Genomic DNA, 25,330 nt, shown 5'->3' on the forward strand with positions numbered 1-25,330 from the left:
AATCAGGTCATTATGAGGACGAGGGACCCTGGATTAGATTGCTGAATGAGCGTGTTTACAGTGAGACAATCCATCCGTCATTCAGCCAAACTACCGCGCAGTCCAGATTTGCAATGGTTAGTAAAACATAAACAAATATAGACCGCGCGGCAGTCCAGCTAAATACCGCACAATCTGGCTCACTATAAACACGCTCATAGATCCGAATGATCACACAGAAGGCATAATAATGGAGTGATCAAGATGATATTCAAAAGGGATCAACATAGGGCATCTCATAAGACATGATATTACATAATCATAGATCAATAGTGGTAATAGATATACACATGCTATTTCTTACACAATATAATGAAGCCAACATAATGCTTGTAATGTAAACAAACATATATATGGGGTGATGAAAAGAAAGAAGATTCAAAAGGATAACAAGAAAACATACAAAGCACTAAACGCAAGTTAGGGATTATCATCAATTCACAGCAATGATGGTATTTACTGAGGAAGATAATAGATAGTACCCTACATTCATCCATATAACCAGTTGGATTTAAATTATTAGAATAAAACATACCGATATAAATCAGATTGAAAAAATATAAACAAACAGAACCCCTGTGGTAATGCTTACATACTTAATAAGACATTATACTTATATTTGTGACAAAGTTTAAAACTGATAAAACACAATAAGCTCAAATATAGCATAGCATGGAAATAGTAGATAAGATGATCTTATCCACCATTTCCATGATTATAGCGAGGAGTTATTGCTAGGAAAACCAAAGATGATGCTTATTTGAGTGATATTAAATTCGGTTTTACCTGAAATAATATTAACATATTTTTGACACAGAAACTGATAGAAAATCTGGTAACAGTATATAACAAACAATATAAACAATCAATACATCAGATACAAATTATGTAGATGAGGTAATTAAGTTTTGGAATCAATGACCAGAGGTAAAACAAAGGGAGTAAGATGGTACAGCTTCTGCCATTGGCACATGTTAAAACTTCACCGGACTATTATGGGGAATAGTCAAGCCAATGATAATGAAAGCATGCATGTAAACAAACATAAGTGCCAAAGACAGAAGGGAAGTACTTTATTCACAGACCAGTATCCTCTTTGCTAAAATATCTATGCATTGACTAACATTCAATGGAGTTGACATACTATTAGGAGGACTAAGAATTCTCATAAACAACATAGGGAAAGCCAATATAAGCCAAATTATAATGAAGACGAAATTTACTAACAGAAAAATCATTGATGATGCATACATGTATGATAAAATACAATTTTACCTGAATTAATTCCAGCTTGGTAGCATTATGCATATGAACCTTGACTTTAAACATATACTTGTGACATAGTTTAAAATTGGTAGAACTAGCGGTCACCCGTCTTTCGCGGTTTGTAAATAAATACAATTTTACAAATGCATCACAACCCTCCAAGTTTTAATTTTATTGCGAACAATTATTTTACCAACTCCCTCGTTTATTACCGATTTATCAGTCGTTTTATTTAATTCATTTTAATCCACTTTTTTTTCCACTGTTCCCCCCTTCAGCTCACATCCCTCTTCTCCCTCTTATCCGCTCTGCCTCGTATTTCCTAATATCGCCAACCCATGACACCCATGCACTCTCCTCACTCATTTTGATTTGCCCGTGTTTATTATTCCTACTTGCTTTAGAGGCAGCGTGTTGATACGCGATGTCGCGAGATGACGCGGACTAAATGATACGCGTTTTTTTGTTTGACGCGGCGTATTGATACGCGAATACGCAAGATTTTTTTGTTTGACGCGATTTAGTTGTTAGGCGGACATAGTAACTGATGCTCACTATTTTGAGGTCCCTGGATATTTTTAAAGGGATTTTTGTTCATTTTTAGGCTTTAATCACTGAGATTGCAGCGTAACTCGGTGAATGATTAGGTTTGCAAAAGTGAAATTTGCAGTTGCATCAGCACCGTTCGAGTTTTTATCACGAAAAGTTTTGCAACTCGGTAATTTGTTATAGATACTCTGGTAAGCTAAATCAATACAGCAGCTGAAACTACTTGATGATGTATATATGATGGTAGATACAATAAAGCCTGAATTAAGTCACCATGTATTATCTGCTAATATGGACCATATTAGCTGATAAAATTTGATTTTAAACATGTATATGACAAACGTGGGCAAACTAATAGCAGTGGGCGTGGATTGACTGGGTGATGATAGATGCTATTATATTGTACAGTAGGCCTATGTTAAGACCACTATCATTACAAAAATCAATATATAACTTTGAAACATCAATAAAGAGCAAGGGTAAATGCACTCCTCATTGAATATAATGAGGAGTCAGTGAATAGAACTAATACAGAACAACATTGTTAGGTATCCGAAGATAAAGGAACATAGGTATACATAATGTAGGCCTACTCTATATACTAGTATGGGCCCTGAACTAAGGCCTACTAAGCCAGGGTCCCAAATTACTATCCCAGGGCCCCAAGTTACCATGTCAGGTCCCAAGCTACTATATGAGTGTGGATTCAACCTACCATGGCGATTTCTGCCATGAAGATATCGGGGCGATGACACTGTGCGGTAGGCCTACTCACAGCAAGAATGGACACTTCATTTGCCGTATTCGCGAAACACGATGCATGATGTCACTTCATTAATATTAATTACCTGCTCTAAGTGGTGCCGAAAAGTGTATAGCGCCCTCATAATATGTATTTACAATGTTGCCAGATGTACCGAAAAGGTGGCTTTGGGCGTAATAGTTTTCGGATAAAAGAGGGCACTTTTTTCACACACCCACGTATATGGAAGCATAAGTGTATCATTTTGAGCAAAACCCAAGAATCGGTCGCTATACCCGGGTTTCGCCAGCCCATTCTTGGGTTTTGCTCCCCAAACTAAGGAATAGCTCACCAAAACTCAAATCGGGTAGCAAATCTAGGGTTTTGCAGGCCATTCCTAAGAATGGGCAGCAATACTATAGTATAGCCTCCGAATCTTGGGTTTAGCCAAGCAAAACTCAAATCCGGGTAGCTATTTTAAGGTTTTGAAGCCCATTCCTAGGAATAGCCCGCAAAACCAGGGTATAGCCCCCGAATCTTAGGTTTAGCACGGTGAAACTCAAATCGGGGAGCAATTCTAGAGTTTTGAAGCCCATTCCTAGGAATAGCTAGCAATACCATGGTATAGCCTCCGAATCTTAGGTTTAGCTCGGTAAAACTCAAATCGGGTAGCGATTCTATGGTTTTGGGCTATTCCTAAGAATAGCGAGCAAAACCAGGGCAGGGTTTAGCCGCAAAACCCTAGTTTCGCTCCCCATTCCAGGGTTTAGCTATGGAAACCTTGAATCGGGCTTGGAAACCCTGAATCGGGTCTGAAAACACTGAATCAGTTGTGATTCCGCAATTTGATACGGTACCGTATACATTTTATCTTGTTTATACGGTGTCAGTGTCGAACAGCGTGTATATAATGATACTAATCTATTTTTACAGAAATGTTATAATATGGCTTTAATATACAAATATTTACAATCATGTTTTTACACGCACAGTATCTAATTGCAATTACAAATACAACAGCTAAATTGAGCTGAAGTGAACATAAATAGTCTATTAAAAAGTGTATTTTGAAAATAAATATTGTTTACAGTAGAAAATAGGGAGGGGTGTAATCATTTATGACACAGGTATTTCTTTATTTCTTTCTTTATTTCTTTATTTCTTTATTTCTTTATTTCTTTATTTTTTTATTTCTTTATTTCTTTATTTCTTTATTTCTTTATTTCTTTATTTCTTTATTTTTTTATTTCTTTATTTCTTTATTTCTTTATTTCTTTATTTCTTTATTTCTTTATTTCTTTATTTCTTTATTTCTTTATTTCTTTATTTCTTTATTTCTTTATTTACATACGTAAATAAATAAGAAAGAAAGAAAGAAAGAAAGAAAGAAAGAAAGAAAGAAAGAAAGAAAGAGGTCGTCTTGGTAGTGATGAACATGATAAAAACAATATCGTGAAGACAATGCAACAATTCACTTTCATGTGTTTTAAAAACATGTATTTTACTTGATTATTTACTAGGCATGGATTTTTAATACACTTTTTACCACATGGTAACATTTATGTCACTACAAGGTTAGTTAATTAACCCTCTCCACGCGGGTGTCGAGTCGACTTCAGACGACAGGTATATTAAAACAAATTTAAAAAAATTTCCGAACTGTAAATTTTCATGACCATATCAGCAATCAGCATGAAAAATGCATTGAAATGAGTACAAGCAAGTCTAGTATTGGTTCAGTGGTTCTTGAGATAGCTCTTGATATTTTGAGAAAATATCTCAAAACTTGGACTTTTTATGCGGAAGGCAATGGCCAGCACGCAGAGCATTAATGACATTTGCGGAATTTTACCATATCTCGTAAACTCGTATTAATATAATTAGATGTCCTTCGGCATGTTCGGCTTTACGAGCAAAACTTCTTTTCAGCTGCGAATCCGGGGTTTAGCGGCACAAGTGTATCATTTACCCCGTCATTTACGAGCAAAACTGTGGTTTTGCTGCCCATTCTTGGGTTTAGCCACGAAACCCTAGATTCGCCACCAAAACCTGGCTTTAGCCCGGGGCTTTAGCGACACAAGTGTATCATTTTCGAGCCAAACCGTGCTATTGCTACCTATTCCTTGGTTTGGGGAGCAAAACCCAAGAATTGGTCGCTATACCTGGGTTTCAATAGCCCATTCTTGGGTTTTGCTTGCTATTCCTAGGAATGGGCTTCAAAACTCTAAAATTGCTCCCCGATTTGAGTTTTACCGAGCCAAACCTAAGATTCGGGTGCTATACCCTGGTTTTGCGGGCTATTCCTAGGAATGGGCTTCAAAACCTTAGAATAGCTACCCGGATTTGAGTTTTGCCTGGCTAAACCCAAGATTCGGCGGCTATACCATAGTATTGCTGCACATTCTTAGGAATGGATAGCAAACCCTAGAATCGCTACCCGATTTGAGTTTTGCTGAGCTATTCCTTAGTTTGGGGAGCAAAACCTAAGAATGGGCTGGCAAAACCAGGGTATAGCAACCGATTCTTGGGTTTTGCTCAAAATGATACACTTATGCTTCCATACACGTAACCAGTCCTGAAAGAGCTCGAAAGGGTCTCCTCAGACTTCAAGGAGATTTCAAGGAATCATGGGGCATAAAAATATATAAAGTGATTGGTGCTTCGATAGGGGCCTATTAGCCAAAGTATCTTCTACTTGTTGATTTGCTTGGGCTTCAAAAGGTTCAGTGTTATGGAGCCGGTTCATTCGTCATTATTAAGAGTCCCTGCACATCGACAAAAAAGTGAGTTTTGGTGATATTTATTATTATTTTGGATTAAAAAGTGCCACCTTTGCTATCCATTATTAAACCGCGTGAATTTTATATCATCATAAAGCTCAATTTTTCTAGTGTTTATTTTCAACGCATAGAAAATTCTTAGCATGTTCCAAAGAAATGTTCTGAATTATTTATCAAATAATGTCCTAATTATTTATCAAATAATGTCCTAATTATTTATCAAATAATGTCCTAATTATTTATCAAATAATTTGCTCAATAGGCCATAAACTTGAAAAAATGTCTCATTTCACATTGAACTTGAAACGTACTACTTTATAAGTAAAATGTGCCACCTTTTCCCAAAACTTAATGGATTTAAAATTTATGTTATTTGAAAGTAGATAGGGCCTATATCAAAGATTTTAATACCAAGGGAAGAAACTTAATTTTTTTTTAAATTTTCTCGTGCATGTGTTGGTTGACGATAGGTAGAAGAGTCAACATTTTCTGTTTTAAAAAGACCTTTTGAAAGTGGCGTGACTCAGAGTAAATGCACCAAAATTTTCCAAATGTCGGATATTTATAAAAAAAATTGCAAAGTTTTCCTACTCTATATGAGAGCTAGTCTACCCCTCTAAGAGGGGAGGGGCATTTTTTTTACAATAAATTTTTATTCATTATTGTGGTTTTGTCAGTCTTTATATAATTCGACGGGATGGGGGGGGCAGGCCCGTATGTAGGATTTCATTAGGGGTGCTGATTGGGGTGCGCACGGGCGATATATTTAAAAATTGCAAAGTTTTCCTACTCTGAGAGCTATGGGGAGGGATGAGAGGGATGGGGGGCAGGCCCGTATGCAGGATTTCATTAGGGGGTGCTGATTTTGAAAAAGTGGACTTTTTCCAAAGGGGGGATTTTGTGAAAAGTGGACCAAATTTGAACCTTTTTTGTCCAATAAAGCGTAAAAAACCTAACTTTTTTGCCCGCTACGCTCTCAAAATCTGAAATTTTTGGACTTTTTGTATACTTTCCAAACTGGGGGGCGTCGCACGCCAGCACCCGCCTGCGTACGGGCCTGGGGGGATGTGGAGGCGAAGGAAGTCATAGACCGTTACCCGCAAGTTGAGCTCACGCTTCGCGTATATATGTAATAGGCCTACCAGCACTAATTTTTGTCGTATTTTTTTCAGGCAACATAACAAAAAATTTCAGTAAAAATACTTTTTTATGAGTTTTTAAAAAGTAGATATATATATCTTGAGAACATTTTGTTGTTGTTGAAATTTTGACCAAAATTGTTGAAAAAATGAAGTATGAACAAGGGAGTTCAAAATGTTTTTGGCACGGGGAGGGGGGGGGGTATAACATTAATCTTGAAGCAACAAAATACATAAAATAGCCTGAAATTGAAAACCGGAACAGTAAAACCGGAACCGTAAAAAGTACATGGCAGATTGATCAGGTATCAATTAATTAAATACATGTAGGCCTATGAACCACTGAGACATTTTAAAATGTTAAAATTTGTCTTTTCTTTAACTTATTTTTTAAACAATGTGTCAGTTCATTCTGGCCTGCTTTTTAAATTACTCAAAAGAGCTGCAATATCTTTGTTCAGGGTATCACATGTATTTATTTACAATTAAAAAATGTGCCATTCCCAGTAGCGCAGCCAGGGTAGGCAAGGAGCAGATCTGCCTCCCTGACAAAAAATGAAACGGAATAAAGTGCCACTCTGACTAAAAATAAAAGAGAAAGTCTGGAGGGCAAAGGAAAAGAAAAAGGGCAAGGAGCCCCTTTTCCATCAAAATTCACCCCGATCATGGGCCAAAATAGTACCATGATAAAATACAAAATTTTTGCGCGCGCGCACATTGTCACAATGAAGTCATTTTCAACCCGATCATAGGCAAAACTAGTGTCAAATTCAAAACATTTTTCAGCTGTGCCTCTGAAAATTTATTTTGCCACCTGACCAAGAAAGCTGGCTACGCCCCTGGCCAATAAATTTATGGTTTATTAATACTGGGTTGCATAATTTATATCAATGGCAAGGGGCAAACAATTTCATTTTACATGAAGCCTACAAAAAAATGTACAAGCTTTAGTATTGCTCATTCGATATTCAGAAAATGATCAAAATGATCAAAATTCTGTTTTCTGCACCTTTATTAGTAGCACCACATGCTAAACATAGCCTGCAAGTGGTTAAGCCGAAAAATAGTAGGCCTACATTTTATGTAATTTTCCAAGTTGGTTCATAAGGGGGGGGGGAATATCCCCCCCAAAAAAAAGTGTTTCTTACATCCCCAAATTTGCTAATTTTATCAGGGATAAGGAAAGGTGATTTTATATAATCGGTCCTACTTAAAGGAGTATTTCGTGATCCTAGCATCCTCTTTTTATGACATTTTTCAGTACATATCCACGAAATTCAAATTTCGCGATATCTTTGCTAAACGAATTCATCTGCAAGAAATATTTTGTACATAAACATTAATAGGCCTATGTAGCCAGAGTATTCCAGTGATATATCTCAACTTTTTTTTTTTATGTGGGGGGATGAGGCTGTGGATCACGAACACACCTTCCCCCCCCCCCCGCCTTTTTCCGTACATCATTTATTTACATTTTGATTTATTCCGTTTTTACATACATAAAATAAGGCCGTATAAAATTAATGTTTTGGTTCTCGTCCAGAGGATTTTCATGAATTGATGAGGAGGGAGGTGTTTTTTTTTTTCCCAATGTAAAATTAGCATTCCCTCATTTCAAATATATAGTTTTGGTTTCTCTATTGTTCAGAAACCAAAAATCAAGGGATTAAAATGTGGAGATGAACTGGTATGCAATCATAACACTATTGTGCTGGGAGGACACAAGAGGGTATATATAATCAAAAGTATAATGGCCTATAACCATACGTATATAATAGCCTATTGTGCTACCATTTTATTATCGATATTTAACAACGCGGGCGATTTTTGATGCTCTCTTGCCGTAGGCACACTTCCATGACACCATAAAATAAGTTATGCATAGACATCGTTGGGATGGATATATACGATTCCTAGGCCTACATGTAGAAATCATGTGCATATATTGAGGGGTGGGGGGGGTGTTTTGTTTATTTGTCTGAAATATAAACGATGCATGATGATGTAGATGATTTGATTATGAATTAGATTATTCCCCGGAAAGCACAACCCATACCTCTTACCTATGTTCCCTCCGCCACCTATATATAACCTCCTCCCCCCCTCCCCACACTCGATATCGACTCTTCCCTATTATTCCACTCCACTCTTGAGCTCCCCTCTCCCCCTCCTTCCCTTCCCACTTCCAATGCTCTCCCCCCTCTGTTTCTCTTTCTCCCTTACCCTTACCCCCCCCCCCCCACACACACACACAAACTCTTTCCCTGGCTATCTCTTTCTCTCTCTCTCTCTCTCTCTCTCCCTTCTCCAATAAATAAATTGAATAAAAGTCAGTTTAAACCAGCTTTCTATGATATTGATCTTCCGTCATGCGACATGCACATAAATAGAGATTTGTATAATAGTGTTTATACCACTGAAGTCATAATCTGTCAAGTGTCTATTGTCATGTCTGTGGAAATATTTCGATGGTCTATATATTTTCACAGTGAAATCAGCTTAGGCTAATTTCGTAGTCTCTTGTCAATGCTTTCAAACTAAATCAATGCTTTCAAATGTAGACTGCTTTGTTCGACTTCTCTGCTCGTGAATATTGCACTGCGAAATTTAAACATTTCTTTTGTATACTTAGATCAGGTAACTCGAAAATCCTGTAATTTTATTTGTCACACCACTTATAAGAAACTGAAACCAAAACCGAAACTACCTGCCACAAATGTTTAGTTTTAAACAAAAGGTAGAAACAATGAGTTCGATATCTTGTGATTCAAGTGGTTAGGCAGGACAATAGGAAACCACGTGACCAAAACCAAAACTAAAACTATATATTTGAAATGAGGCATTGTCAGTAGTTTTCGGTCTTCTCCAACAGTGCTCGAGGAAACGATGAGGCCCTTTTTTTTTTTTTCAAATGTGAGATTCTGAGGGATAAACCCCTTAGAGTACCACAAAAAGACTTGGAAGTGATGCTTGTTCTCTAATAAACTTATTTATATATGTATGAAGATTTCATAAATCATTCCAAAGTCTAAAAAATTGAAAAATCTAAAAAAAAAAAAAAATCTGACAAATCCCAGAAATTGAGGAGGGAGGGGACGAGAACCAAAATATTAATTTTACACGGCCTAAAGTATAAATTGACTTGAAAAATAATAATGATTTTTCTCAAAATCGATTGATATGGTGCTTTTTGGAAAGTATTGGGCGGAATATAAGGGCTCCGAATCTGGCAACGATGACCTCCCACAAAGCAGTAATGGTGGAAGCTATTTACGCCCAATTTAGGCTCACGTACGGATATGTATCCTTTGATTTTACTGTTTTTAGGTTGATTTAAGCTATTATTTTGTTGTGTTTGTGTGGTTTAAAGCTGCACCAGTTATTTTGTTGCTTTTGAGAGTTTATTAACACGTGTATATGGTTGAATTTGTTGTGGACCTAATCGTTGATTTCAAAGCTTATAACTTCGTAGTGCAAATTGATGAACAGGTGCACACCCAAACACACGCGAAATCCCAATCTTCCGACCCCAAGGTGCAAAACATCTCAGCTGATCTCAGAAGTTCGCAAGGTGCAGATCTCGCGTGCAGATGGTGTATTTGTACCGTGTTGTCACTGCCCTTGATGTCTTGCTGCGCCTGCAGATCGTAGTGGCACTGCTGATATGTAGTGGGACTTTGATCAGATCAGCTGATTTTCAAGCCAACAAGGCTGATAAAGCAACTTGTGATTTGCACTTGCAGGATATTGACTGCAAGGAAGGTCCTGAACCCGCACCAGCTGAAAATAGTGAAATTGCAAAAGAGGTAAGGGGCTGTGCAATAATTATGAGCCCCCCCCTCCCTGGGGCGGGAAGTTTAGCCAAGAATTTGCTCACTGATAGCTTCACATTCTAGGCTAGAGACCATTGCATTCAAAATGTAGTCGGATTCGTTGAAGCATGACACCGTGTAAAGCAATGGAAGTTCAGAAGTAAACACAGCCGATCACGACAGGCGATTGCATCAAAAATGTTGCTAAAATTACACTTCAGCAAAATTTTAGACTGTCCAAAATAGGCAAATCTTGCAGTTACATGGTTACCGGTACATGTAACTCATCGAAATAACTTTCAACCAAATTTCAACATTTACAGAATAAATAACCTCCGGTGCAAAAAATTGCACCGCTGTCCGACCGAAAAACCATAGCAAAGCACTCTAGCATCGAATGCGTAATAACTATCGTGTGCAAATTCGAAGCTAGAGTTCTTGAGTAACCCGGGGGTAAAATTTCCAAACGGCTCGCCTAAAATCGCTTGCACCCCCCTCTTGGCCCACCCAAAATCGCTTGCCCCCCCTCTCGGTTGCCAAAAATCTTTGCTCCCCCCCCTTGCTCATGCAAAAGTTGTGGGATCCCAATTTGCAAACCTTAAGTGGTCTATAGGGCCTATACATGTTGCGAGCGCAGCGAGCAGGAACATTTGCATATTTATTGAAGCATTTCCGTATGTGCCTTTTAGAGCGTTTTTATTTAAAAGTGCCCCAAGAATGTGTGCCAAAAATCACCACTTGCCCCCCGTGCCTCGGCTTGCCAAAAATTGCTTGCCCCCCCCCCCTTCCGCTCGCCCCCATATTCCCCCCCCCCCCCAATTTACCCTCCCCAGGGCTCATAATTATTGCACAGCCCCTAAAATTTAGAGAAGGGGTAATCAGGTATGAATAATTTTTTTCTCTTCCACAAATACCCGGTGATCAAAGCATACTTTACTTTGACATTGTATTCTTGCTGTCAACAGCAACCAATTCGAAATTGTGTTCTAAAGTTTTTGTTCAAAGAAGAACGGCAAGTTGTTTACATTTCAAGAGCGTGCAGAGCATAAACACGGAAGTGGGGTTCTGATTGGCTGAATCGATCGTCTGACAATCATAGCAAACAGACCAATAATCTGACTGGCCGATTGTACGTCAAATCGTTGGTCGGCGCAGATCGGCACCCTTGAAGTGAACTGAACGCATATGTCGCGCATTATTAAAACAGGCCTGGGTGCTTGCGTCAATCTGAGAAAGGGACTGCTGTTCTTCTCTGAAACCCAGTGTAATTGCTGAAACCTTGTAATTGATGCAATGACGGGTTTCGCGGTACCCCGGTGCAGGGTATAAGTTATACCGTACGTACGTACGTACCGTAAAGTGGGGCTGTTTCGGTCACTTTTTGATACATTTGATTTTCTTTTTCAGTCGCTTGAATTGAAGGGCTCTGGACTCTCGGTGGTAACAATGTTTGCACAGTATTTTTTTTTTTTCATGAGAGCACATATCACGAGGAATGTCGAGGAATGTCCTGATCCAATATCAAAAATTGCCGATATAAATTTAAATGGCAAATTATTAAAAATTGATATTTTTCATATTTTTATAACAGTCCTCAAAATAAATTAAATATAGTGTACTGTAACTGTGTGTACACATGTGAGCTGGGAGGAAAAGCTGACGATCATTTGAAAATTTTGACATTTCGTATTGAAGATGTGTACACATTTTTTTCTGAAAAAGTCCTCAATTTTTTTGTGTTTTGGGTAAAAAAATCTAGATCTTAAATACGAAAGATCAAAATTTTCAAATAATCAACTTAATAAAGAAAAGAGAGAGGTCTGAAACCTTACTACATGTAATTGCATTCCCAAATTTGTCAAAAAGTAAAAAAAAAGCAAATGTTTGTAATTGCGTGTCGACGTGTCACAGGGTCATTAAATATGTGCAAAAAAAGGGTCAACAAAACATAGACTATAAAGGGACACACACTTAGATCCACGGAAAGGCCACTCCCAACAATCATTATATCAATGTTGCTCTTAGCCCATGGGTCGAGTGATAAGAAACTGTGTATTCTTATCCTTTGCCCTAATACAAAGGCTTTAGGGAAAGGGTCAACAAAACATAGACTAAGACACTTCACTAACCAGCAAAGGCCATTTGGCAGCAGCATCTGTTATGATGTAAGAATTAAACCTTTTTAGTACCGTACTAAGTAACATAAAGTAACATAAGAGTATTGGTCATATAATTTGTCTGAACTTAATTAAGTGTAAAAAAAGTAATCCTTAGCTTAAATATCAGAATTAACTCGGAACACGAGACCAACATCAGAGATGTCAGAAGCAGATCAACGTGAAGCGGACCAACAGGTGGCAGCTCAAGTCACCATACCGGTTACCATTCATACAGTTCACACCACACAAGGACAGGAGATAGCTATACCAATAGGCCTGCAACCAACCAGCGACGGTGTTACTTTACAGCAGATACAGCAGCTACAGCAGGCTCACCAGCTGCAGCAACAGCAGCTTCAGGTGGCCCAGTTACAGCAGGTGGATCAGGTGCAGCATATACAGCAACAGGTTCAGCAGATCAATGAGGATGCCCAGCTTGATCAGCAACAGCAAGAGGCACAGCAACAGCAGCAACTACAGCAACAAGAGGAAGCACAACAACAGCAGCAAATACAGCAACAGGTTCAGCAGATGAATGAAGATGAACAGCTTGATCAGCAACAGCAGGAGGCACAGCAACAGCAGCAGCAGCCATCACCAGCTGCAAGTAATGGAGAAATCATGCACGTGTCAATACCAGTCTCTATCCATCAAGCAGGGGATAACAATGCAGTGTTGAATGACAGCACAGCATCATTGAACGATAGCACTGCATCTTTGAACGACAGCACTGTCTCATCGGAATTGTCCCCTCCCAAAAAGAAGAGTCGATGGGCAAAATATACGAAACGCTACAATAAGAAGTGGGAGTCGGAGCCCGGATTGAAAGAATGGATTAGACGGGTTCCTGGGGATGACACCAAAGTATCTTGCCGCTATTGTCAGAACACAATCAGGGCACATCACACAGAATTGAAGAGACATTCATTGTCAGCAAAACACAAATCACAGGCAGCTTATGTTGTAGGTTTATATTATAATTGTTTAATTTTAAGTTGTGCCTTTAATAGTAAAGCACTATACACCTATGTAGGTGTACTTCTCTACAATTTTCTGTTATTTCAAATTTAAAGAAATCTGTACCAATTTTGCAATATCAGATAAATTAATAGTTTCATTGAACCATTGTACAGGGTGTCACAATAAAAGTGGCCTGAACAAATCATCAGATTTTATTCAAAGTATTTGTAAACCACAAGCCTTACAAGACATTTACATGCTACATGTTAGCCTGCATTCCGTAAATATATAACTAAAAATGAACCAAATACCTTTCAATATATGGTTAAAAGTATAGATAACTAGCTTTACACATCCCTGTGGGGGACTGCAGATAATGCAGATGCATGTAACAGGCCTTTACATGTGAACCCATAGGTTTTAAAGATATTAGACCTGGAAAGTTGAAAGACCAATTAAGTTAACAGCAGTCAAAACATGCCCACAGCTAAGACCCACTACATTTCATAACGCGGTTCTTTAGAAATCGCCACGCATATTGGGCCTGCTTTTTCTGGGACACCCTGTATATAGAAATATTGTATTTGAGTTTCCACTCCTGCATTCTAACCCACCCAATTATTGCTTCATTACTCCTCTATTATTTAGGTGCTACCATTTTACATGTCTGGTCGCACTCTTGCTCGTATGGTGATGAGGGCTGTTAGGGTGACAGAGTGGGGTGGTCCAGAAGTCTTGCAGGTATTGGCAGATGTAGCTATACCAGAGCCTCAGGCTAACCAAGTAAGTGAAAAAGTTGTAAGATACGTACGATCTACAAATAATATTGAAAGATAATTGAAAGTGTGTGCCGTTTATGGAGGTATGCGATATGACATTGACCTGATCGCTCGGCTGATTCACAGCCCTGTGTCACAAACATGTTAGATTACACAGTATTATAGCATAATATCATTAATATGTATGCCGAGATTATGAAATGTACTCCAGAAAAGTCCCTTGCCTGAGCCTTTGGAGCATGCTTGAATTCGGCCGAGTGATATCACCTTTAACCCGGCAATCTCGCTCAGTTCAGCATGGAACGCTATGGTGTGCAGTGCTGTACGGTGCGACCATTTTAGGCGCATTGCCGACTAGATTTTTGCTGATGGCGACTAAATATTCAATCCCTGGCGCCAATGGCGACCAACTGCTGAAGCTTTTAATCGCCAAAAACAAAACATGATACATGTAATGTAGCATTCAAGAGTACGAATGTATGCTATGAATATGCATTTATCATCATCATGTCTCAATGGGGACTTCCTGGAAAACATATAGGCCTACACTGTACATGCTGCGTATGAAGTATGTAGCATTCAATGGGAATATGTAGATCAGAGTACAGCAGCTATGAACATTCAACACACGTGGCTGTTCAATTTACTTTGGCACCTCAGATTTTTTACCTGGGAGCAAAATTTGGGCGCCTAAATTTATAAAGTTAGGAGCCATTGGCTCCTCGATCAGTTTTTGCACCGTACAGCACTGATGGTGTGCTTCTTTAAATCACACTCATGGGCTTGGCGTGTCAGAGTAAACAAGCCTGGGAAAAATGTGGAATCCACAAAGCTCATTCCCAAGAAATTTGGAGGCAAATTTTGTTTCCCCATAAAAATTAAACTTCGCTTATGTTTTATCTTCTCAGGCAATAAACAATTTTTTCCAGCCCTGCCAGAATTTTATCTCACACACGCCTACTGAGTGACTTCAATTATTTCCTACTCTTGCATCATTCCATTGTAGATTCTAATTAAAGTTGGTGCTGCCGGTGTGAACCCAGTTGAGACCTACATCAGATCAGGACAGTATGCCAATCTACCAAGCTTACCGTGGACTCCAGGTGCTGATTGCGCTGGCACGGTGGAAATAGTTGGGCCAAGTGCCACAAAATTTAGGGTAAGTAGTATACATGTAAGTAGGAAATGAACCTGGTCATAAAATGTTTTGGGATGCCGAGTCAGTCGTGGAGCAACAGAGACAAATTGATGTGATGTCATTGGTTTGGTTATATTCGCCCTTTGCATGGATCCGCCATCTTGCTACCAAAACGAGGTTCTCCTTGCAAAGGCATGCGCAAAAAGTGCATTTTTGTTTATCTCGCTTTTCTAGCGATGTGTCAGAAGGCTTTTGCAAAGCGTATGCAGCAACTTTAATTTTGAGCCAAACAAAATGAGGTCAAACAAAGAAAATTGCTATTTCATTCCAGCGCCTACTATGCATGTATTTACTTGATGATTGTATTGCATGTATTATTGCATGGAGCATCACAGAGCTGGGACATATGTGATATAGTGATATGCACACAATTTATACGCCACTGATTCAATGATACACACGAGACGTATTAGCAAGCACTCGATCAGTGAACTCTGAATAAAACCGGTGATCTCCAGATATATAATATAAACACTTCTTAAAATTTTACTGTAATTCATCGTGGTTTTGGCATACTGTCGTATGACGAAAAATGCAGTTTTGAGAAAGACAGTTTTTTGAAGACCCAATGGAGAGCAGACCCAATGGAGAGCACCAAAGTCAAATATGTTTATTATTATTAAAGAATATAATCAATAATATATATTTGTCTTTGTTCTCAACATAATACAAACTTTTTATTCATTCACTAATTAGAAGTAATTAATCTGCAAACTCATACGGCAGTATGCCAAAATATGCACAATTTGACAACCTATGTATTAATATATGATACGCCATGTGATACGACAATATGCCTAAACAATATGCAACTGCAGTTACACTGTGGCTTATACGTATCATGATACGACTGTATGCCAAAACACAGAATGAAGATTTGGGGAGGGGGTGTTACATAAAAACCATGTTGTATCATACTAATTAGTTAGTCTTTCACATGGTATTTTAGTACACCGCTGGGCATTACAATTATGCAAAAAGTAGAAATTCAAGAAAAATTGAAAGCGTCGCTGTGGAGCAAATCACACTTTAAAACACAAACTGTATGTTGCAACTAACACAGAAATAGAACAGCAATCCAGGCAAGTCAAAATATATATAGCAACATTGTCCCAATCAGAAATGTCGCTATTATATAACAACAATGTTGATACTTTGATAATTAACTTACAGCCAGGTGACAGAGTCTACACATACGGCACAGACTCAGGCACCTATGCAGAATACTCACTAGCACCTGAAGACAATGTCTTTGGTCTTCCTGATCAGCTGGACTTCAAACGTGGTGCAGGATTAGGCATCCCGTACTTCACAGCTTACAGAGCTCTTATTCAAAGGTGAGAAAATAAAGATCTTATTGAAACATATCATGTCCTTGATCCATGGAAGATAATATTTCGATTTCATCTTTGATAAAGTTTAACATATTTAAATTTTACATTATTTTACATTATATAATGTAAAGAGCAGAAGGGGAAAACAAAATGGAAGATAAAACAAAAGCATGTAAATATAAAAAGAAGTGTCTATCAAAATAGTTCTGATCATTAGCTTTTTTTTAACCTTTGCTTGTAAACTAGCTTGTCGTATTTGAGAGAATTACTGATTTGTGACCGGCATAATGTTCTTTAGCAGTGTCCGAAATAAGGAAAATATGGAGGTTATCTTGAGGATGACTAAAGCATAAATTCTGCTTGTCCTCAATACATTTTGGTTGTCCCCAAAACGTGTCACACTTTTGGAGGTAAAATATATAGTGGTTGTGCAGGGGATAAATACATAGCTCAATATGGTTGTCCCCAGTGAATTTTGGACAAGAGGACAAGAGGATAAGTGCTTATTTCGAACACTGTTCTTCAGTATATACTGCAACATATGGCACAGTACATAACTCAAGAATGGAAGTGTGCTGGTTCAAGTCCCTGACAATTCTAATTTTTTTTCCGGTTAGTTCTTTTAATATATATCTGCCTGCCCGTGCATTGTTCTTCAGTATTAAAATTAAAAAGATATTCTTCAAATTTGTTTGATTTTACAGAGCGCATGCAACAGCTGGGCACACAGTTCTCGTTCATGGTGCTAGTGGTGCAGTAAGTAGAACTTTCATTGTTATCTTGATATGTCATTATTAATGTGAGAAGTGATTTGACTGGAATCAATTGCTAAATTCAATAAAGGTTTACTCTAAATAGTTTGCCATATGTGTGTGTTTGTGGACTGTGGAGGGTGGCTGCATTTGTAATTACCTTTCGATATGAGATATTTATAATTAATACCAGGAACTGGAGACCATCGCATATTCTATTATTCTTAATATGTTGAATGGGCCGTGCTGCAAATAACCTAATGCATCTAAGAGTACGTCCCATATCGTTGAAAAAAATCAGTGCCTGGTTGATAGGGTAAATGTCGTAGATAACTTGTATATGTCCCCAGTTAATCGGCAAAAGTAAAAAAGTAACATCCCTTTTTGCATAGTCATAATATAAACAGTGTCTCCGTTCAGAGGCAATTGTAAGCAGTGGTGTGTGTTGTCTGTTTGAGTGTGTGTGTTTTATTGATATAAGGCAAGTAAAATATACTGCGATCACTTCAATGATGTTGTAGAAAATGTATCTAGACAATACTGGTTACGACTATACAATTGATGGCACTTATTGTGTGCCAGGTGCCCTCTGGGACTAGTTATCATGTACAAGCTCTCCTTACCATGAGAACGATGCATGCTACAAGCTGTCCATACCAGCATTGTTGCTTCAATACAAAGTTTTGGTTATCAGCATTTATCAAAAAAAGTTTATTTTTCATTCCCCTGACAGGTTGGGTTAGCTACAGTACAATTTGCCAAAGCTTACGGAATGACGGTAATAGGCACAGCTGGTACACCAGAAGGAATTGAGCTAGTCAAGAAGAATGGGGCACATTATGTATACAACCATAGACATGAGGGATATATGGATCAGGTTATGGTGAGTCATATAATCAGTTCTTGGAGATCTCACTACTCATATGCAGTGGCATAGCCTGGACTTACTTGTTCAGAGGGGGAAAAGCAGGACATGATAATGTTTTAAGGGGCCATCCCACTTCGCCAGACAGAACAGTATTTACATGTCAGGGTGGCCAGCAGGGGGAGGGGGCAAGAACTCTTACAGGGGGCAGTCTCTCTGGCTATGTTACAGCTCATATGACCCTATATGCATAGTTGCATACCAAGTTTTGTCTACTTTGTGAAAGGTGCTTTATAAATCCCATTGTGGTGTTATTGATGAATGTACAGAACTAGAATTATCTTATGGGTTTATTTTCAATATAGTTAGAATTATAGGTAAATGAACACATATTACTTGTTGCTCAAGAAATAAATTATGCACTTGCGCTGATGTTGATGTGTCTAATGCTCCCCCCCCAACCTATTTCATACAAAAAAAAGAAAAAAAACATGTTATTTTTGCTGTTTTTATAAGAAAATTATCACTAAAAATGTTGGAAAATAGAACCAAATGTAAATATATCAACCCACCCGAAAAATGAATCAATCCTACGTGACGTGAACACATACGAAAGCGCTGCGCGTAGTACATGGAGTGCACACTATATACATAATCAATGCACTCTGCAAAATAAGCGCATTCTATCATCCTTTTGTATTTTTCTTTTCCTTTCTTTCAGACGGCCACATCAGGGGAAGGCGTGGATGTAGTCATTGAAATGTTAGCTAATGTCAATTTACAAAAAGATCTGGAAGTGTTAGCACCTAGTGGTGTTATAGCTGTAAGTATCCAAATGGGGTGTTCCAGTTCAAATTCATACACCCCCTATGGAAGACATGACCTTAATCTTCTACCCAGGGTGTGTAAATTTCAAATGCGGTTACCCAAATGGGTGACTCCATTTGAAATCTACACTCCCTTTGTGAGAGATTAAACTCATTCATATTCATTCATTCATATTTTATTTCCATAAAAATCAAAGACATTACAAAAAATATATAAAAACATGGTACATATGGAGGAAAAGGCTGGAAGACCAAAAAGGTCTGAAAGTTAGCCTTTCCTGAAATCAAATGAAATTAACAAAATAAATCAACATTACATAACATAACCAAAAGACAAGGGAAGGGAGAGGGGGTGCTCACGAAAAAGATTAATTATATTTAGAGATCAGTTTTGTTTTGAATTGATTACGGAAATGTTTAACAGATTTTGAAGCTTTCAGATTTTTATCTAAAGAATTCCAAAGAATGGGACCTCTTATAGCATGATCAGAAAAGACTTTCTTATTTTTGGTTAGATTTAGGTCATTTACATATTGTGTCTTGTAGTTATGTATGTCAGAACGTTTGGTAAAATAATTATCAAATGAACAGGGCAGCTCATTTATAGAGTGCCTGTACATGAATGTACCTAATTCCAGTGTGTACATATCTTCAACTTTTAATATGTTATAATTAGCAAACAATGGCACTGTGTGGTCTCTATAGTGAACGTTTGCCACCGTTCTAATAGCCCATTTTTGAATTTTTACAATTTTATTTAAGTAAGTTTTACATGTATTTCCCCATAAAAGTACTCCATAATTCAAATAAGGCAATATTAACGTACAATAAAGTGTAAATAAAATACGACTTGGAACAAAATGTTTCAATTTATTCATGACTCACATCTTCCATAGAAGGTGTATGGATTTCAACAACTGGCATAGCCCAATTAAGTTATACAGTTCGATAGATAATGGATAAGTTTTTTGTTCTATTTTAAGGACTTAGTGAGACAAAAATATGTTGAATAATTTTATTAGAAGTTTTGCTTTTTAATACTGTTTCTGTGTTATCTTTTTATGTTTGACTGACTATAGATGAGATTCTTCTAATTTGATTAGTTTTTGCCAGTTTAAACCGACAAAAACAGGTTTTTACTGCTTTGCCAGCCCTGATAATCACATTAAATGTAGTTACTCTATGCTGGCCTAGAAATGCACTGTGTATCCATTCTCACAGAGATTCTCCTAAAGTAATTTGTGTGAATCTAAAGAGATTCTTGTAGATATTTGAACCTACACACTAAGTAATTGGGGAGAATCTAAAGAGTCTGGTAAAATGCTGTTACCAGAATCCAAGTTGATTCTTTCAAGGTGAAACAAAATTCTACCCCTGCTATGAATTGAAAACCAAATAGTGCTGTGCATGCATTAGGCATGAGAATTTTCTTTTGCCTGAATTCAGGCAGTTTTGCTGTCCAGATTAATTTTTCAGCCTGTTTCTGGCTTTTTAAGGCGGAATACACATAATTTTTCAGGCAGTTTAATTTTAAAAAGTCATTCTCATGCCTGATGCACGTAACTAATTGGCCATTTGTGTGATAAGTAAGAATCATTGCAGAAGTGACATTTATTTTGCAGCAGTACCAGCATGTGATCACCAGGGCTTTGTATTTCATTGCTGTGGCTGCTTTTATGATATGAACTTTGATAAAAGGTTTAGGTTTTACATTTATGTACACTTTGTATCAAAATTGAATAGAGTTCTGGTATGCTCTGTGATCACGAATGCATGCCCCTAGCACAACATATTGGCACAATGTGGCCGTACATGACTCGAAGAAATCCTGCTGTACATACAAAAAGTTCGACCATGGCAAATATGTCTGTACAAAATGAAACTGGGTCAAGTACTACAGGTCAAGAGTATGCCACCGACCCTAGGTTTGGATCTAATGATGAGTTCATGAGCCAGTATTGATTTGCTAGCCTCTTAAAACTAAATTGGCTAGTCTCTTAAAACTGAATTTGCAAGCCCCAATCTGAAAACTCCATTTGCCAGCACTCAGATATTGATAAATAAAGCTGACACACAAGAGGAATGGTATGGGTTCTATCCCAAGACTTGACATGATTGTTGGCATTCCCCCCATGTTCATGATTTTTCTTTGGAGCCTGGAAAATGCATAAAACGTTCATTTGACATAGTGTTGGCCTTAACTCAAGAACATCAAGACCTCATTGAAAAATAAATGTTATTATTGGCTTCCTCAACTCATTTCTTTTTGTTCCATATCGTGCTTTTGTATTATTCATATTTTTTGCTATTCTGTCATAGGTTGTTGGTAACAGAGGAACCATTGAAATCAACCCTCGACTTCTGATGCCCAAAGAGAGTTCCATCGTAGGAGTCATGATGCCAAAAGGGGACAAGGGACAAGTAAGTATTAGAAAATAATATGAGAGGGAAGTCCACGGAAAGCAGTAGGGTTGCACTACTATGTCGACCATAGCCATTATAATAGTTGTGACTATATATATGTAGGTTTACCCACCCAGGTTAAAACCATAATGTGTGATTTGCTCCACAGCGACGCCCTCAATTTTTCTTGAATTTCTACTTTTTGCATGATTGTAATGCCCAATGGTGTACTAAAATACAATATGAAAGACTAAGCCTGAAGTATGTGCTTTAATTACAGTAAAATTGTAAGTTTTATATTCAATCTAGAGTGATTCGAATGATGGCTAACATGTCTCATGAATGTGTATCGTTGAATCAGTGACGTACGTACAAACTGTGTGCATATCGCTATCCGTCAAAATGACTTGCTGAACACGGCGGTATACCGGGCGCCTAAGTATTGTTAATTTTGCACCATCAAACATGCAAACCATCTCAAAAGTTAGGTCTTTATAGTAGGAAACTTTCTTTCGCAAAGGCACCATGTCCACAATGCCTAGAAAAGCTGCTTTTTGCCTTGTAAAAGTACGTAATTTTTCGCCATTTGCTGCTATTCCTTTTCTGCGATCAGCACCAGATAGATCGGTCTTCCTTTTACGTGCTATTAACCTGTGTAAACCAATCAAGGATTGTAATTGACAGTGACATCAGACGCGATAAATTCTTTTTATCTCTGTCTTTAATTATAGTCATACTAAGATAAATACTTGCCATGCAGACTTGATAAGTTTTCTTGAAAAAGTCCAGTTTCTTCAAATATATCTGAGTTTAGAATATTTAACATGGGCCATTTTAACAATGCATGTGGGAGATCTGAGAGAAACAATTAATTTTCTTGTATCTTTTCTAATATCTTGCCTTTTATTCTCTTTTCATATTACAGAAAGCCCGTAGGACCATCTCAGCAGCGATCCGTGCAGGAATAGAATCTGGATGGATCAAACCACCAATAGGGAAAGAGTTCCCTATAGAGGGCGCTTCATTAGCTCACCATGAGATAATTAATGGGACAGGTGCACTAGGAAGAATTGTGCTAGTACCGTGATGTCGTTGTCCATGCAGTGCTCTGAATATTGGTGTTATTGGCATGATTAGCCAAGATTTAGAATCAGCCTGTCCGTCTCCATCTGGACAAATGTCGGTGTGCTTGTGGTGTTCCACACAGAAACGAGAAACTTTTAATTTCACATTCGAAATCTAATTGCAATAAAACATAAATTGCTATGGAAATAAAAAATTATTTTAAAGAAATTTAATGCAAAAAATTGCATTTTTCTTTTATTATTCATAATGAAACGATTGGAAATACATATGTAGTCTTGATTTTGACAGATTACAATTTTTTTTTAATTTACTATTTTTTAAAGAAAATAGCAAAAATGTCTGTCTTTTTTATTATACCTATGTAGCCCAATAGCGGCATGAAACTGCGCTGGTGGTGATGGGAGTCGGATCATTCAACCAATGTGGAACTGATATAGCATATGATGATGGTGAATATCCTCTTCAATACTTTGTAACCACCGAACATGGCAAGTGTAATTTAGAGGAATATGGAGGTGTGATACTTTTTGACAATAAGATTTGTTACAATTGAATACCTGAGTGGAAGAAGGGCCCAACTCCATCAGAACTGTTTTTGAGATATTAAGAAAAAACTTAATATTTGGAAAAGTTTTATAGACAGAACGTTTTCATCTTCAGGGGACCTTTAATACATGAACATACAAAAGTACATACATTCAAAATTAAATATGATGTTTCCATGGCAACGGTACAGGTCTTAATACTGAGCTGGAGTTGGGCCCTTCTTCCACTAATATACTGCAAGTGCCAGTTCTGTGTTATAAATAGCTACAGAAATTAGGTAATCGCCATTAATTGCACAAGTAGAACTCATGTAATATGTTAGCAAGAAAGTTTATTGTAGCGAAAAGCAGATTTCATGGATGAACAAAATTCCTCTTTAACCATATATTTGTGGAAGAAGGGCCCAACTCCATGGAGTTGGGCCTTTCTTCCATGAAAATCATGATTAAGTGTACGTGGAAGACTATTTAGAGAGTGGATTTTGGCTCATCTTTCACACACAAGGAAGAACAGTCTGCTGGCAATATAATGCTGGGTCTAACTCATTTTTGTAAAAAATTGGAGTTGGGCCCTTCTTCCACTCAGGTATTCAATTGTATTTGTTAATGAAAAGAAGAAACTCTTGGTATCGGTACTAATCCTAGCTAATACGGTCTACATCCGCTAGTCCTAAGGGCCGCTAGTCCTCCGCTAAGGTCTGCCAGTCCGAAGGTTTGTTAGTCCTTAGGGTCGCTTGTCTAAAAGTTTGCTACATGTAGTACTGTAACCCTAACACCAACTTTCAGATTTACAAACGTTTTTCCAGACTAGCGAACCTTATTTTCGGACTTGCGAAGACCTTGCTGATGCAACAGTTATGTAATCATCAAGGAAAATTGAAGCAATGGTAAATTTTAATGTGCCTTATCATGTAGAAGTCAAAGGCTTTGAAAGCCATATTTAGATCACATTTGATCACAGCATAATAATCCATGATGCATGCAGTGTGCTGTAAATAAGTGTAATTCTGAATTGTCATGTGTTCCTGATATCATTTAAGGAACAACCTAAAGTTTGTTAGGCTTATATAAGGCAGAAATTATCCGGCTTTTGTTACTGCGCGCGTCAATAAAGTCCCAACTCACGCTCACGTAAATTCACATAAGCGTGCGCTAGTCACGCATTACGCAGCGCATAACTAGCGTAAGCACTGCACCCAACAGTGTGCACGCCATTCTATATCAATACACAGTGTTATGAGTGTAATTTTTTTTTGCCGTATATAAACCGAACAAACTTTAGAAGATCGATGAAGCCTTTATAATATACAGGCCAACCTCCATCTTTGCTGTAATGAGACCACATGAAGATCACATGGCTGGATAACAGAGCGGTTCATATAAAAGAGTTGCAAATATAAAGAGAGGTTGGACTGTGATTAGTTTTTGTTTTACCGATCCCTCCTCGTAAGTGGGTCAAATAACATCATGTGTTTTTAGAGCATAGGAGAAACGTAGTCAACATTTTTAACCCCTCCCGCCCTAAAAGAAATCGACTAATAGGACTTCATCGATCTGTGGGTATGTTCTCTGCTGCAGCCATGGTATATGGCCGCATAATGTCCATGTTTAACATGCGAGGAATCAATGATATTTGCAGGTATTAATTTAAGAATTACTATGTTTGTTTGAAAACAGGGGAGAACCTCCCTGGGTCTGCTACTACAGGTCTTGGCTGTATGAATACTTTGACCATAATGTTAATTTCTTTTGAATTTACTATTTTTTAAAAGAAAATAGCAAACATTTCTGTCTTTGAAAAGAGGGGAGGACACCTCCCTGGTCTGGTACCAGAGGACTTTGCTCTATGAATACTTTGACCATAATATTAATTTCTTTTTAATTTGCTATTTTTTATAGTGAAAATAGTGAAAATTTCTGTCTTTATATTATATCTCTGTTCTTTCTTGGTTCCCTCTGCTCCTGTATGTATTTAAAATGCAGTAACTGCACAGTGATTAGTCTTGTCCAAGACTCTCTAGGTGTTTCCCTCTCCTCTCCAGTACAACCCAATGACTGCATAGGATGTTGAACAAATGAACTTGGATCAAGTCTA

The 25,330-nt window shown here is 37.7% G+C and overlaps 1 protein-coding gene across 1 annotated transcript; it reads left to right on the top strand.

Annotated features, from left to right (window-relative positions):
• The first annotated feature begins 9,707 nt into the window (after positions 1–9,707).
• On the top strand, positions 9,708–23,397 carry LOC140137560 (quinone oxidoreductase-like). The gene is made up of 10 exons (XM_072159274.1): positions 9,708–9,816; positions 12,614–13,449; positions 14,095–14,229; positions 15,232–15,384; positions 16,597–16,760; positions 17,462–17,513; positions 18,243–18,392; positions 19,096–19,197; positions 21,521–21,622; positions 22,530–23,397. The coding sequence occupies exons 2-10, from the start codon at positions 12,646–12,648 to the stop codon at positions 22,689–22,691; spliced, it is 1,824 nt and encodes a 607-aa protein (XP_072015375.1). The 5' UTR covers positions 9,708–9,816; positions 12,614–12,645; the 3' UTR covers positions 22,692–23,397.
• The last annotated feature ends 1,933 nt before the right edge of the window (positions 23,398–25,330 follow it).

Source organism: Amphiura filiformis, chromosome 17 (genome assembly GCF_039555335.1).
Source record: "Amphiura filiformis chromosome 17, Afil_fr2py, whole genome shotgun sequence".
In the NCBI taxonomy this organism is placed as follows: domain Eukaryota; kingdom Metazoa; phylum Echinodermata; class Ophiuroidea; order Amphilepidida; family Amphiuridae; genus Amphiura; species Amphiura filiformis.

Coding starts and splice junctions, on each gene's coding strand:
- LOC140137560 (XM_072159274.1), top strand. CDS start 12,646: ATGTCAGAAGCAGATCAACGTGAAGCGGACCAACAGGTGGCAGCTCAA. Junction 18,393..19,095: donor GATATATGGATCAGGTTATG/GTGAGTCATATA, acceptor CCTTTCTTTCAG/ACGGCCACATCAGGGGAAGG. Junction 21,623..22,529: donor CAAAAGGGGACAAGGGACAA/GTAAGTATTAGA, acceptor TTCATATTACAG/AAAGCCCGTAGGACCATCTC.